This window comes from Triticum aestivum, chromosome 6A (genome assembly GCF_018294505.1).
Source record: "Triticum aestivum cultivar Chinese Spring chromosome 6A, IWGSC CS RefSeq v2.1, whole genome shotgun sequence".
Lineage (NCBI taxonomy): Eukaryota > Viridiplantae > Streptophyta > Magnoliopsida > Poales > Poaceae > Triticum > Triticum aestivum.
This window is the reverse complement of record NC_057809.1, coordinates 20,485,612-20,501,295: the sequence shown is the minus strand read 5'-3', so window position 1 is coordinate 20,501,295 and position 15,684 is coordinate 20,485,612. Positions and strand designations below refer to the sequence as shown.

Here is a 15,684-nt window from a genome sequence, read left to right as displayed (position 1 = left end):
TTTCACGAGAGGCACGACCGTGTCTCTCGGAAACGGAAGATATCGCGTTTTTTTCTTTCGCGAGAGATACCATTTTGCTTTCGCGAGAGGCATGGTTGTGCTTTCGCGAGAAGCACGGCCGTGCCTCCTCGGAAACGAAAAAACACATTATTTTTTCTTTCACGAGAGGCACGATTTTGCTTTCGCGAGAGATACAGTTGTGATTTCGCAAGAGTCACGGGCCTACCTCTTTTGGAAAGGGAAAAAACCCGTGCTTCCCGTTCGGTCTTTTTGTCCGATTTGTTTTATAGAAAAAGTTCATCAAACCTATCAACCGTGAAAACGGTTCGAGATTTGGACGCAAGGTTTAAAAGATAAAATGTTTTGAGTAAATGAATCTATGAAAAAAGGGGAAAAAACTCCCAGATTGCGATATGCAGCGCGCCATTTGTCGGCTTGTCGCAATATGAGGAAGTGGGAGTGATCTTTACTAAGAATACTCTTCAACTAATGATTTCCTAAAAAATAATTCTAGTTTTTTTAGACAAACGGGTTATGCCTTGCCAGCATGCGGGCCTGGCTCGCGGCCCTGGCACGGCCCCAGGCCAGGCCCATTTAGCCACGTGCTGTGCCGGGCATGGTCCAGGTGGCGAGGTCTGGATTGGACCCAAGCCCTATGTTGAATCTCCGTCCCCGAGCTGGTCTCCCCGTCGATGCCCACCTCGCGCGACCACTCCGGCGCCACCGCGTGACCCCTCCTCCCGTAGCTCTGCCTCACCGTGCCATGACGCATCATCGCCGGCCTGCCCGGCCGCCGTCCCTACCGCATCTCCCCGAGGTAGCAGCCTCCTTCCTCTGGCCGACGTTGCCCGCAGCCTCCTTTCTCTGGCACACGCACGCACTCTGGCCCAAGCACCCAGGCTGTGCGTCGCGCGGCGCGACCGGACGGCACAGGCTCCATTCCGACGAAATGGAGGGAGGTAGCCGACTAGCCGGGGGGCAGCAGGACGCTTGTCGCCGAGCCGGATGGTGCACACCAGGCGTTCGATCAAATGCGTGCCCTTGGAGATGCGCCAACTAATCTCGTTTTCGGCCGTGGCTCCATCAGCATCGAGTACGCTAACGGCGGCGCTTCGTGGGAGAAAATCAGTGAGTTCCCCGAGCTCTCATTTGGCACACAGCTCGAGCAATTGTGCATCTTCTTCTGCTCTGAAGCCGCCATAGAAATATATTTGCTATGTTTCTTAGGTACCTGTATATAGAGGGTGGCTCGCTGCACGGTGAAGAGACCGCAGATCCAATAGCTGGGGCGGAGTACTTACTGAGGTAGCCTCTCCGGGTCTGGCGGATGTGGCCGTTCAAGCACCCTACTGTATCGCCCGCATCCCCAGCCGGCTGTGCCGAACCAGCCGGTGGCCGTTGCTCGGTCTCCGGGCTCCGGGCACGATACCGGACCGGCCTGCCGGTCCAGTTGTCCCTGATCCGAACCGCTCTGTGGATGCATCTCTCAACGTGTCCCGGGTGGGTGGAAGCGCAGGTACAACCTTTTTGTCTTTGTTGATACTGAATTGCAGTATGAAGAATTCTGCGAATTACTTAACTGCTGTTCACCTGTTCGATGTTTCCTTATTATTATTGGAGAACAAGACCAGCTTGGTGTGCCCTGTAGTTTTCGCTCAGAAAAGTGCATTCCATGATAGATACATGCAAAAAACTCTTACTGGAAACAAATCCAGCATTTGTTTTTGCAGAGACATTATCCATATCCCCAAATCCAATTAAAGTTTTTGAATCAAGGAAAAAAATCCAACTATAATAGCGTGCACTTATTTTTCTCCTCCAATTTCAACCCTATCCTTTTCCCTGCGGATATGGTTTGTGGTTCTGATCAGCACTAAAAAGTCAATAGTGATCGTTTTTAGTGGGTTTGTATGTCTTGGTGGCATTTTTCAGGCAGCACCATCCAGCTGTAGTGCTGTACGCGATGAAGAGTGGTCATTGTAAACCATGTACCTCCACTCGTGGCGGCAATCAGGAGTTTTCCTCAAGGAGCGAATTCTGCAATCTGTACTCGTGGGAGTATGGTGTTCGTATCAGGAAAGTGTCACCAAAACGTCCCAGAGATTGTTTGCAGTTGTGCAGTGAGTCCCTATTTTTTCCCTTTCTACTGGAATGAAGTGCTTGCAGATTTATGTGCAGGAGTATGAATTTACATGGTGGTGTTTCTGCAGGGCAAGCCGGACAGGGAGAACAGTTCATCCGCTAGAACAAAGTGCCCTGCGATGCTAAGCCTGTTAAGGACGGAAGATGGAGGCTGGTATGGTATTTATGTGCGCACAGGGTGTTGCATAACCATGAATGCCTCGGAACTTGTACGGAGAAGTTACATTAGCCCCACTGATAGACGTTGGAAAATAATCCCGAATATGATGCTTATAGTCTCTGTCTTAATTATATGCCAGGTAGTGCATGTGGGGTTCCTAACCTTGAAGTCTGAAGTGCCTTCACGACCGGAGCAAGCGCCACCCGGACCAGACTGGCATTGCACTTGAGATGGTGTTGTGATGACCTCCTGAAGTATGGTGAGTATTGAATATCCTTTCTCCATCTTTTTTTTTGTAGAATAGAAGATATGCATATTGAATCCCCCCCCCCCTTTTTTTTGTAAACACACAAAAGCTTTGCGCGTCATACATCAGAAGATTAAACACAGTTAGATAGAACAAGTTCCACTAGAAAAACTAGTCAAGAACAACATCGGACGGGTCCGATACATCCCAACTCAAATGCAATACAACACCAATTTAAAATCTGATGAGATATAATGTCTTATTCAAACTCAACCCAGATGCGACTTGTATCCGCCTTCCATTTACACAACTCTTTAAATAGCGGGCTATGGCATTTAGCGGCGACCCTTAAAAACAGCTATAGCTGGGCTATAGTAGGCTATAGCGGAGCTATAGTGGCAAATTGTACATGAAATCATTTAGCGGCAACACCCTCAAACAGCTATAGCGGGGCTATAGCCGGCTATTTAAAACTATGCTTTTTAGAGAGTAGGCTCGGAAGCCCGACTTGGCCTAGGCTAAGGCCTTCAACACTCGTTGGACCTCTCTGAACAAATTACATATGTATGTAACTAAAAGATAATGGCTAGGCAGAAACTAACATATACAACACCACACTTGGAATGCAAAACATAACCACTACAAAGCAAATTAAGCATGACGCCACTTCAGGGGGGCTGACCTGGATGTTTCAGGTGCTGATCTTGTTTCAGCAAAATGCTTTGTGTTATATGCAGTTGCAACAACTTCCTCAGTTTGTCTTATTTTTAACATAGCTATCCGTTATCCTGCGAATCGCAGCAGCAGCATCTCTCATGCACATCCTCTCTGTTGGTGCATGGTTGCTGCATGATAGCGCAACCTTCATGACAGACAATATGGCATTGCTGCCATGTTCCATTGTGTTGCTTCCATCCTGCAGACTAGTCAGATTGGCTTCTTCAATGGAAAGTAGTACTGGATCAACAATCTGCATTAGCATCCCTGTAAATGCATTCTCGGCATGCTTATGCAAGGTTAACCCGTCTCTGAGCATATCATGAGTTGGTGCCATGCCTGTAAACAACTCGAGGATGACAGTTCCGAAGCTATATACATCTCCACATGAAGAAACTTGACCACCTTCGCCATACTCTACATATCGTAGACAAATATAGTCATTTTGCATGCAAAAATGTATGTTGTGGAATGTAATGTTAGAAAATTTGAGCTACCTGGAGCTACATATCCAATCGTTCCTCTTATTCCAATGGAGCTCTTTGAATTAATCAGCTGCTCCGCTGCTGGTTCAGAAAGAATCTTTGCAAGGCCGAAGTCCCCAATGTGCGCAACTAAATCCTCGTTAAGAAGAATGTTGCTTGGCTTCAAGTCACAGTGAATTATTGGTGGTTCACAGTTGTTGTGCAAATAATCTAATGCATCAGCGATATCAACTGCAATATTTAATCTCTGCATCAATGTCAAACCTTGCAGTTGCTGTGATGCATGTACATCAATGTGTAACCACCTATCCAGGCTCCCATTAGGCATGAACTCCAACACAAGGGCCTTGAAGTCGTTTTGGTCTGAGTCAGAGCTTGAGCAGCAAGTTATGACACTAATCAAATTTCGATGGCGGATCCTACCAAGTGCCTCACATTCAGCTAGAAAGCTTTTGGAAGATCCAGACTGCTGAAGATCAAACACCTTCACAGCTACTGTGGTCATCATGGTGTTTAGCAGCAAACTACACTTATACACTGATCCATATCGTCCTCTACCAATCAAATTGTCTGTAGCAAAGCCACTTGTTCCTTGGACCAATTCAGCATAAGTAACTCTAGGATAATTGTCATCCATAAGTTGAAATCCTCCCATGGTTTTGGACCGATCTTTTGATTTCTTTCTTATTGTGAAGAAAACAAGCACCACACACAAGCATAGAATTATGCCAGCAATTGGGGTAGCTATTGTGATAATCAAATTGCGTTTTCTCATGGTGTGTTCCATTGATTCTGGCAGGCATGGGGGCAAATGTAATTCTGAAATACCACCACAAAGCCCTGAATTCCCTTCAAATAGAAATCCAGTCACATTACTAAACACACCCTGCGATGGAACTTCGCCATCCAGATTATTGAAGGACAAGTCTAATTGGTACAATGATGCCATGTTTTCCAAGCTTTCAGCAATATGACCAGACAAGTTGTTGTGTGCAAGATACAACTCTTGAATCCCTCCCATGAGTCTGAATTCTTGAGGAATCTCACCGGAGAGTGTGTTCTTGGTAAGATTTAGAAATGCCAAGCCTCGCATTTTGCTGATAGATGAGGGAATAGTACCACTAAAGGAGTTATGGTCCAACAAGAGTGTTACCAAACTTTGACAATTGCTGAGTTCATTGGGCAGTGTCCCAGATAAGTTGTTCTGAGAGAGGTACAAGTTTGCAAGTGCTGTCAGACCGCCAATTTCAGGTGGAAGAGGACCAGCAAAGTAATTGCCTACCAAATCTAGTGTGTTCGACAGGGACGATAGGTTAAAGATCTCTTTAGGCAATGGACCTGTGAACTTATTATATGATAAGTCGATTCCAGTTATCTCCTTGAGGCTCCCTAAGCTTGCTGGAAGAGGCCCCTCAAACTTGTTACTCCATGCGCCAAGACTTAGTAGCTGTGTCATGTTCCCAAGGGAGGATGGAATGAACCCTGTCAACATATTATCATGCATAAACAAGGCTTGTAGCAAATTTAGCCTTCCCATGCTTTCAGGCAAGACACCAGTAAATTGGTTGTGAGAGAGTGTTAAATAATTTAGTCTGATAAGATTGCTTATGCCAAATGGTATTGTTCCAGAAATCATATTATATCCAACATAAAGTACTTGAAGTTGTGCTGATAGGTTGCCAACAGAGCTTGGCAACACGCCACCTAGCATGTTTCCCTCAAGCTTTAATACACGAAGGCGTGTGCAGTTTGTCAACAAGGTCATGAACTCCCAGTCCTGTGCAGTACTTGCCATGATCTGATTTTCCGCAACACTGAGGTAGTTTGGGCAGAGCATTCCAATCTCCGGAGGTAATCTACCGGTGAAGCCATTGAACGACATGTCTAGTTTATTAATCTTAGTTGCATTTACAAGAGAAGCTGGAAGGTATCCCGTAAACCTATTGGTGCCAAGGAGTAGGGCCCTGAGATTTGGGAGGTGAACCCCCAAGTCCGAGGGCAGTTTACCATGCAACTTATTTGCCGCCACAGCGAAGACGGTTAGAGAGGAAAGGTTAAAGAAAGCTGCAGGGATAGTGCCTGAGAGGTGGTTTTCACTCAGTTGAATGGAGGAGAGACTAGTCATCTTGCCAAGGCCCTCCGGGATGACACCTTCGAGTTGGTTTGCGGTGAAGTCGATTGTTTGCAGTGCTGAGAGGTTGGTAATTGATGGCGGGATTATCCCAGTGAAGTTGTTCCTATACAATTGTATGGTCTTCAGATTTGGCAAGCCTCCAAGCCATGCAGGGATTTCTCCGGTGAGCAAATTTAAATCAAGATCGATGCTCTCAAGACTGGAGCAGTTCTTCATGTCCGGGTTTACATCACTATCCAGTGAATTGCTGGAAAAATTAAGATGTTGTAGCCGAAATAAACAGCCAATTGATGCAGGTATTTCACCATGGAAATTGTTTTGGCTGAGGTCTAGTATTTTCAGAAATGTGAGGTTTCCAATTGATGGTGTTATTGTTCCGGCAAGACCCTCCGAAGCGAGGTTGAGCACCGTAACCCTGTGCTCATGCTTGAGGCTGCAACTGACACCTGGCCACGAACAGAAATCAGTAGTTGTGTTCCATGCAGCCAGGGCACCTGGCTGGTTGCTTAGACTTGCCTTGAATGCCAGCAAGGTATCCATGTCAGTCATGTTACTGAATGTTCTCGCCCATGCCGACTGGAGTATGTACGGCAACAAAAGCAGCAGAAGAACAGGGAACATCGATGACACTGGAAATCATGGAAGAAATTTCAGCTTTAATTAACTCCCACATGCTACACTCAATACCAGTGAACTGATTAATGTAAGACTACTAATCTTATTGCCAAAGCTTCACTAATTTCATTGTTGGGACTTACTGAGTTTTTTTGTTACGAAAAAGTCTATTTTTGTCCATGTGAAGCCACATCCAGTATGTTAAACAATATCATCCCAGAACATCCGGAAACTAAGATATCTTGCTACCCTCGTGCTTAAACATTCATTTTCTAATAAAGTCAGACCTTGTGCTTGCTTCTATGTGATCTTTTTCTTTTAAATAATACTTCTTCCGACCGGAATTAGTTGACGCTCAAACGGATGTATCTAGACGTATATCAGTGTTAGATACATCCATTTGAGCATCAGCTAATTCCTGACGGAGCGAGTACTTCATGTGTTCCAACTTTCCTTTTTTCCTGTTATAACTATATATTGAACATGTGTGTCCTTGATAAATTCTTTTCATGTTTCACAGGATCTGCTCGCGCCCGTATCGAGCGATGGTCGATGGCAGTGATTATGCGGATTGCGGAACATGTGTTTTCTGTAACTGTGCACACGCTATGATATTTTCAAAGTATTGGTGTGCACAAATACAAAAGAGCAACTCTAGGAGGCTTGGATCACATACCTTGTGTTGTATCCTGCTTCTGGTTTCTGAAGAGAGGATGGCGCCCTTTCCTTGCGGTTGCACACTGCGCCAGCAATCGGCACGTGTGAACTACAGAGGAGGCATTGCGTTCATATGCTCCATGTAATTGCAATTCATGGGATCAGCTGGTAGGTCTTTGTGGCCACAATTTGGCCACTTGCGAGGGGACTTATTACAACTTTGGGGCTATCGGTGTCGCTGCAGGAGACGGAAGCGTGCACGGCAACGGCAAGAGCAGGGGGTGTGTGGGTGTGGGGGCATGCAGGAAAAGATGGTGCAAGGAAGTAAAGGAAGACAGCATCATGGTGGACCACTTGGACCAAGATAAAGATACATGTCGGTTTAGTATCTTTTGACTTTGTGGAGAATTTTTGTTTTAGCAGCTGATCATGTCATAGCGCACCGCGGAACAAGATACTTTGAATACTGATACAAAGATGCTGCTATCCTATGTTTATTTGTAATTTCTATTGTTGCAGCAATTTTTCAGCAAATTCTACATGATAGGATTTCTGTATGAAATTTTCCTTTAGAGCAATTTAGTTTACAGGAATATGATATATTTCCTGTACATGATTGATTCTCATCCTTTATATTTCGAAAGAGAAAGAAACATTACTTAGACTTAATGGAGAAAAATCCTATTCTGTGAGCCAGATGACATTTATCCTGTGAACCAAATGAAAAGAAAAGGAAATCCTATCATGTGAACCAAACATTAGGATTTGAGATACGTTTCATCACACTTTATATAGTTCTCCTATTCCAATCCTAGAACCAAAGAGGGCCTAATTTTGGTGGAAAACAAACATGAGATCCTATCTTATATGTTCTTCTCTTTGTATAAGTCTTGTGTTATTCATGTGTGACGTTCAAACGCTAGTTTTGGTGTTTTATGTGTGTTTTAGCTCATGTAACATGGGCGCATCAAGTGTGGTCTCACAAAGAATTTGCATAAAGGAATTTTAGCAGTGCATATCAGAAAGTCGCTTTGGCTATCCTCAGTCCAGGGGCCCCCCGAGGAGTCTGTACGTAAGGCTGCACGCATGCACTCCCGCCTTGCCGCCGCCTGGTAATTTTCTTCCTAATCTGTATATATTTGCCGCTGATTTCAATTCCAGGGCCCCTTTGGCATTTGCTCAATTGTTCTCTTCTCAATCCTTTGCAGATTCTATGCACTGTGCAATCGGCCAATCCCATGTGTATTGTATTGTATATGCACACGCACTGAAGTTTGACCGGCCATCACTCCATCCGGTATTGAGGTATATTCATATAATACCGATACAAAAAAAATCCTTTGATACATTGCCGGCAATGTTCAATAATTGATAGAACATTTTTTTTTATTTTCAGCATTGTGTGTGTGTGTTATTATGAAGTCCTCCAGTAAGGAAAAAAGAAGAAGGAATTCTAGAAGCTGAGAAAGCTTTTCGAGTTAAATATTTTAATGTTTTGGTTGATATGGCGGCCACTTCTTTGAATGATAGATTTAAAGAACTGATGGTGTTTAAAGATATATTCGGATTTTTATTGAGCTCGGGCACCCTGAAGTCATTAAGTGACAATGAACTTGAAGGATGTTGCACAAAATTTGTAGAAACTTTCTCTCTTAATGGTTCATCTGATGTTGAAGTATATGATCTTATTTCTGAATTGAAGATTATGCGATTCACTTTGTCAGATGACGTAATGTCTGCTATGAATATTTTCAGGCATGTGAGAGAAGTTGACTGCTATCCTAATATCTTCATTGCCTATCGCATCTTAGTTACTGTGCCTATGATAGTTGCCGAAAGAAGCTTTTCGAAGTTGAAATTGTTGAAGAATTATTTGAGGACTCAAGAGAGGTTAAATGGTTTGGCTACATTATGCATCGAGAAGAAATTATTGGATGAGATTGACATCGACCCCACAATAAGTGACTTTGCATCGAGAAATGTTAGAAGAAATTTTTAAGGTAATATGTATAAATTATTTGATACACATACGGATTTTAGATGCATTGAAGTGTTACTGATAATAATTTATATATACATTATTTTTGAGATAAATTTATATATATACTTATATTATAATGACTTGTATATTGAGGGCCCCCAATGTTTAGTTCGCCCCGGGCCCCCGAAATCTCAGGACCGGCCCTGGCTATCCTAAAAAACCCGGCTTGGCTCCTCGGCTCCAAGGAGAGCTGTAAAGAAATTTCAAATATATTAGCTTATATTGATTAAAAAATTCCAAAAACGATTGTAACTGTTTATATTTTTTTGCATGGTATTGTAAGTGTTTATATGGATGTGTACTATATCTATACGAGGTTTTATGACTATACGTATTTTTATAGGGTGTATACAAAAAAGACAAATAGATGAACAAAAATGGCTGTGTATTTTGTTGTTTTGGGGCTTATTGTTGTCTTTTTCACAGCATATAATATATTATATTATCTATAGAAATTTTACGGGTACGAAGATAACGTCCATGTGTACTCATAGAAATGATTTCAATTTTTTTCAAAGTTTGAAATACCATTTTAATTTTTAAAAAATTACAGGCTCCATAGAACCTGGGAGCCAAAAAAGGGCATTCTTACGTATTTTCATTATACTCATTTTGGTGCAGCCCAATGCTCGAAAATGGACACCCGCAGAATTATGATTCAGCCTAACATGCCTACCCTAAATGCCACATAACCCCATCCCAACTCCCCATTTTTTTTTGCCGGAACCATCTCAACTCCCCATGACTGCTCCAACCCAGGTGTCTCCTATTTACCGCGCAGGTCGACCGAGGGAGCTCCTGTATGACGCCCATATGCGTCAAACAAGGGTGCTTTTGCTAAAGGGCAGCGCAAATGGGCTGACCACTTTACCCGTAACGGATTTTCTATTTTCTCCATAGCTTTTTTAGTCAGGGTTTCCACCCAAAAACAAGTTGAAGAACCTATATATAGTAAAAACCTATTAAAAATAGAAATTATTTGTAGAAAATTGTGAGGAAATTTTGAACTCTAAAAGTTTTTCTTCAAATGTGGGCAAACTTTTAAAAAGTGAACAAACTTTAAAAGGCGTGAAGAATTTTACAATACATGGACAAAAGTTTTCAAGAAATGTGAACATTTAATAAATTTTGAACAAATTTCTAACTCTGAACAATTTTATTGATTTTTGAACAAATCTTAAAAACAGAACAAAATTTGAAAAATATGAGCAATTCTTTAAAATAGGCCAAATATGGTTTTTGAATTCTGAACTTTTTTGCAAAAAACTAAACCAAATTTTAAAACCTTGAGCAACTTGCTTCAAAATGTGCACATTTTCTAAAATTGTGTACACATTTTCTGAAAGTTTTTGGAATTACGAACTAAATTTAGAAAACTGAAAAAATAAATATCTTAACACTTTTTGGAAATTACAAGCAAATATAGAAATCATGAACAATTTTGGAAAATATGTATAATATTTAAAACATCCTTTTAGAATCATTTCGAATATTTTTAAAAATAAGAAAAAAGGATAACATAATAAATAATCAGGAAAAGAGAAGAAACAGTGAAACATGACCATGGACGGGCCCAAACTGAGGTGTCAAGGTAGGCGTGTTCACGGAAGCCATCTCTATTTGCCGCTGATGGGCGTCAAACAGGATACGCCGTAGGCAGATTTCGACCGAATACGCACCCCTGTGTTGCCTTAGTAATATTGGACTGGCTCAGCACAGGATCTCTCTTCTGCATTTCAGAGGGTCCTAGCACCTTCCAAGACCAGTTTTTCCATTTTTCTTTCGTACTTTTATTTCACTTTAGTTTTTTATTTGCAATTTTATTTTTTCTTTATGTTATTTATTTATTTTTATTTTTACCTTTATTTTTTTGTTCCATTGGGGATATTTTTACACATTTGAACACAATTTTTTTAAAGTCATAAACAAGTTTTGTTCATCAAATAAAAAAATATTCATCAAATTCAAGAAATGTTTAAAAACTTAAAATTTATTCATAATATTTGTATTTTGCTAATCGAATTCATATTTTGTCATCAAATACCAAAACACTTCATCAAAATTTAGGAAATGTACATAATACTTTATTATAAAATTATCATGAATTTCAAAAATATTTCTTAAATTCAGAATTTGTTCAACCATTTTAAGATTTATTCATCAAATTCAAAAAAAAATCATCAAATTGAATATTTGTTGATCATATACAAAAAATATTCTTCAAAATTCAAATAATGTTCATATTTAGAAATTATTAAACATTTTTTAATTTAATAAAATACCAATAAATTCAAGATTTCATTTTTAAAATTTTTGAATTTGGATTTGTTATCAACTTTGTGAACATTTTTTCAAAATCCGTGGATACTTTTAAAATTCATGATCATTTAAAAATTGAAGGATCTTTTGAGATTATGAACATATTTTTGAAAAATAGAATTCGATTTAAAGTAGCAAACAAAATATAGAAAATTGAAAAAAAAGGGGCACCCTGCCCTGCACATGGGCTCCCCAGAAGGGCCGGGGGGAGAGTGGTGTGGGTTGCGCTTTTTCTCGTGGTACCCAGGGAATAGGAAGTCCCTCCAACCCACTTCTTAAGAAAGGAAAATGTAAATCTCAAAAAATAAGGAAAATGTTTTAATGTAGCAGACTGGTTTCTCAAAAGAAATTAGTCGCGTCAAGCGCACATCACGTATGTCTCTCTTCCTTATCTTGAATACAGATGCATCTTCTTTATCATTGCCTCGTTCATATTTGTCTCCTCCTCTCTTACCTGACAACTACAGAAATGCTCTACTAGAGAAAACCCTATAGATAGATTTTTAGCAACAGCGAGGGGTAGAAAGCCGGTGCTACTGGTACGTAGCAGCTGCGTGGGTTGGAAACCCCCGCTACATGTACAAATGATAGCAGTAGCACGATCTTTCTTTCAGGCCCTGCTGCTAGGTAGGTCCCACCATTAACACACGCTATTACTAACCAGGTAGCAGTAGCGCCGGCACATTAACATGCGCTACTACTAACAACGTAGCAGTTGCTAGAGGCGGAGCCAAGATTTCATAAAGCCTAGGGCTAAAACTAAGCAGAGATAAATAACGTTAAATACCACCACCTTAAAAAAGCTCAAAAACATTCAAATACTACACATCTTGAATTTATATTTTTGTTCCTGTTAACAAATAAAAATGAAACATGTAAGCGACGTAATTCAATTTAACAGCACCAACTCATTGATTTTGTCTCATACAAAGGAACTAGGGGGGAAATTAGTTGATACAAGAACAAAAGATTACCTAATTTACCAGTGCAAGCGGTAGTGGAGATGGAACAGAAAGGGAGTAGAAGATGGATCTGGCTGCTCCTATGATGCCGCGATGATCCTATTCCAAAGCGAGATGATCTGGAGAGTTGCAGGTCCGGACGTTCGATCTGTGGAGCAGGGAAACAAGTGGGGGGCGGCGCAGCATGGGAACGAAGCAGTTTTTCTGATTGGCCGCATCACGCTAGCGATTGCCCTAAAAAAGGAAAATACTAGCGATTGGCGCGCGTTGTGGGAGCTCAACTGGGCTAAGAAGTTGAGTGGGCTGCGTCGTGGGAGATCAATTGGGCTAAGAAGTTGAGTGGGCTGAGGCATGTGCTGAAGATGGGTTAGCACGCCTATGGCTGGGCCTCTATAAGGCTACAAATCTGATAGAAAATCCTATTAGATGTGTAGCACTACTTGGGCCACGCCTAGAGCTATAGCCCCAGCTGCCCCAGGCCCAATTCCGCCCCTGGCAGTAACGCCGACCCACTAACATGCGCTACTACTGTTTATACACAGGCCTGGCCCTCAGGCACCGCTTACCAATAGCATGGAGTTAGTCACACGAAAGTATCACAATTGGGGTAGCGCGTGCAGATTGGTATCACTTTTTATAATTTTTAAAAGACAGTATCATGTTTGAGGCAGTCTGTAGCAAAAGAGTCTAAGCCACGTACGACATTGTATTTGACCGTTGGGACCTGCTTGGCTTACGTGGAATGATCTTTTGCAAAAAAGACCCTTATTTTTTATTTAATCACACATCCATCCTTCTTTACCCAAAAATGGTCCTGTCAGAGAAAATAAAAAATCTTCAATGCGCGAGGCCTGGATTCGAACCCGCGCCCTGGCTCCCAAAACATACGTGTGCTGACAACTGTGCCACTACAACATTACCCTGATGTACCAGGCACATGCCTATTTATACTATACCAGTTGACATGTACCCTCTCTGTTCGGAATTACTTGTCGCAGAAATGGATATATCTAGACGTATTTTAATTCTAGATACATCCATATACGAGACAAGTAATTCTGAACAGAGGGAGTACTAGCCTTTTTCACTGTTTCGTTTTTATTGTTTATGTCTTTTTTCGGATTTATTTTATCTTTTTTCAGATCTTAGGTATTCTTTCAGCTGTATGCAGTGTGTGTATCGTATATTCAAAAATTGTACACATTATGGGCAGTGACTATAATTATATAATATACTGTGTACAAAAATTATAGTCGCTGAATACTATTCAAAAATTATAGTCACCGTGTATACATTGTATAATTATCATATATGCAATATACGATGTGTATTTATACAGATAACATACAATACGTATACTGTCAACATTATGGGCAGTGACTATAATTATATAATACAATATGTATATTGAAAAACTAATAGTATATTGAAAAAAATCAGATATCTACGTATATTGTATATTACAGCACACAAAATTGTACAATATATGTAGCGCGCGCGCACACACAGATATATATAAACAAAAAGATAATGTCTAAAGTGTATACACCGCTGAATAATGTAAGATACATGTAGGACACGCATATATATTACAGCACGCAAAATTGTATAATTCAGATACCTTTTTCCTATTTAAATAAACAATACACACACGACATATGCCCGAAGAATACGCAAGACCTTTTCCTATTTAAATAAACAATACGCACACGACATATGTCTGAAGAATACCCAAGACTGAAAAAAGATAAAAGAAATCTGAATAAAAAAACATATGCAAAAAATTGGAAGAGTCAAAAAGGCTAGGACATGTCTAAAGTGTATAAAAACATATATGCCATCTTTCTGAACATGTATGTTTGTTTGTGTTTCCCTATTTACAAAAAAGTTCACTGTATATTACAAAAATGTGTATAACAAAATGTTCATATTAAATGGTATATGATACTAAAAAAGGTTATATAATATTAAAAAAATGTTCATTTCATCATATAATTAAAAAGATGTTCATTGCATCATATATTGAAAAGTTCATCGTATATTACAAAAGCATATCGTATTTTAAAAAATGTCATCACATCGTTCAATATATATATTGAACATTTTTTAATATACAATGATCTTATTTAAATATAAGATGAACATTGTTTAAATATACCATGAACTTTTTCCGTATTATAAAAACGTTCATCATACATATATTGAACATTTTTAGTATATGATGTATATATATGTGTATAATTTTTTCCATATTATAAAAATGTTCATAGTACATATATTGAACATTTTTAGTATACGATGTATATATATGTGTATAATTTTTTCCGTATTATAAAAACGTTCACTGTGTGCGGCCGTGGCGTTCTAAGCTCACTGTCGCTTCCACTGTGCTACTGCAACCTCAGCTTCTACTTACACGCGTATGACGTTTTATACTTTCGGTCGTTCTATTTTTTGTATATGTCTTTTTTGTATATTTTTTCGCGTCTATGCTATCTTTTCTCAGCCCTTAGGTACCTTTGGGGCGTACACAGTTGTTGTCATCTTTATTCGAAGAAAGCAACAAAAATCCAGAGACTTGAGTAGTGTTAATCATGGAAAAAGTTTATAGTTGAATTGATGTACAAATATTGAATTAAGTGTGGCAGGTGGTGTTTTCTATTCGGAACCCTTACACTCTATAGGAGAGTACTCACTTTGTACACGAAGTGCATAAAGTTTTTGTGGTTACTCTCTTAAATTTTTACCACACCTTACCGGGTTCCCATGAATACACCATGCCAATTTTCATGCATTTCAGAGCTCCTTTGCATGGTATATTGAAAGAAATTGCGTTCTGACCCTTTTAGTGGCCAGTAAATCAGTTAATACTCCGAAAATAGCAAACCAATTCAAAAATGCTCCAATTTGACAATGGGGCTTACAACGGTCTATGTTAATCATGGAAAACGTTTGAAGTTGAATTGATGTATAAAAATTGACTTCAATGTTGCAGGTGGTGGTTTCCATTAGAAAGCCTTAAACCTCACCGGAGAGTGTTTGGTTTATACACGAAGTGCATATTTTTTTGCTGTAAGGCTCTCCATTTTACTATACCCTACAGGGGTCCTATGAATACATCATGCCAATTTGCATGCATTTCGGAGCTCCTTTGCACGGTATGTTGAATGAAATTGCGTTTTGGCATTGTTAGTGGCCGGTAAAT

At 40.2% G+C, this 15,684-nt stretch overlaps 1 protein-coding gene and 1 long non-coding RNA gene across 3 annotated transcripts; one reads left to right on the top strand and one right to left on the bottom strand.

The window, feature by feature from the left end:
- The first annotated feature begins 656 nt into the window (after nt 1-656).
- On the top strand, nt 657-7,256 carry LOC123131733 (uncharacterized). 2 transcript variants are annotated; one of them, XR_006464309.1, is made up of 6 exons: nt 657-1,128; nt 1,228-1,516; nt 1,933-2,120; nt 2,211-2,351; nt 2,442-2,561; nt 7,021-7,256. It is a non-coding gene; the product is annotated as an uncharacterized lncRNA (long non-coding RNA). The 2 variants fall into 2 exon arrangements; XR_006464308.1 differs by having other exon boundaries at nt 1,204-1,516.
- Nucleotides 2,700-7,445, bottom strand: LOC123131732 (putative receptor-like protein kinase At3g47110). The gene is made up of 3 exons (XM_044551408.1): nt 7,177-7,445; nt 3,764-6,514; nt 2,700-3,683 (listed from the first exon to the last, which is right to left on the bottom strand). The coding sequence occupies exons 2-3, from the start codon at nt 6,504-6,506 to the stop codon at nt 3,301-3,303; spliced, it is 3,126 nt and encodes a 1,041-aa protein (XP_044407343.1). The 5' UTR covers nt 6,507-6,514; nt 7,177-7,445; the 3' UTR covers nt 2,700-3,300.
- Between the last annotated feature and the right edge of the window lie 8,239 nt (nt 7,446-15,684).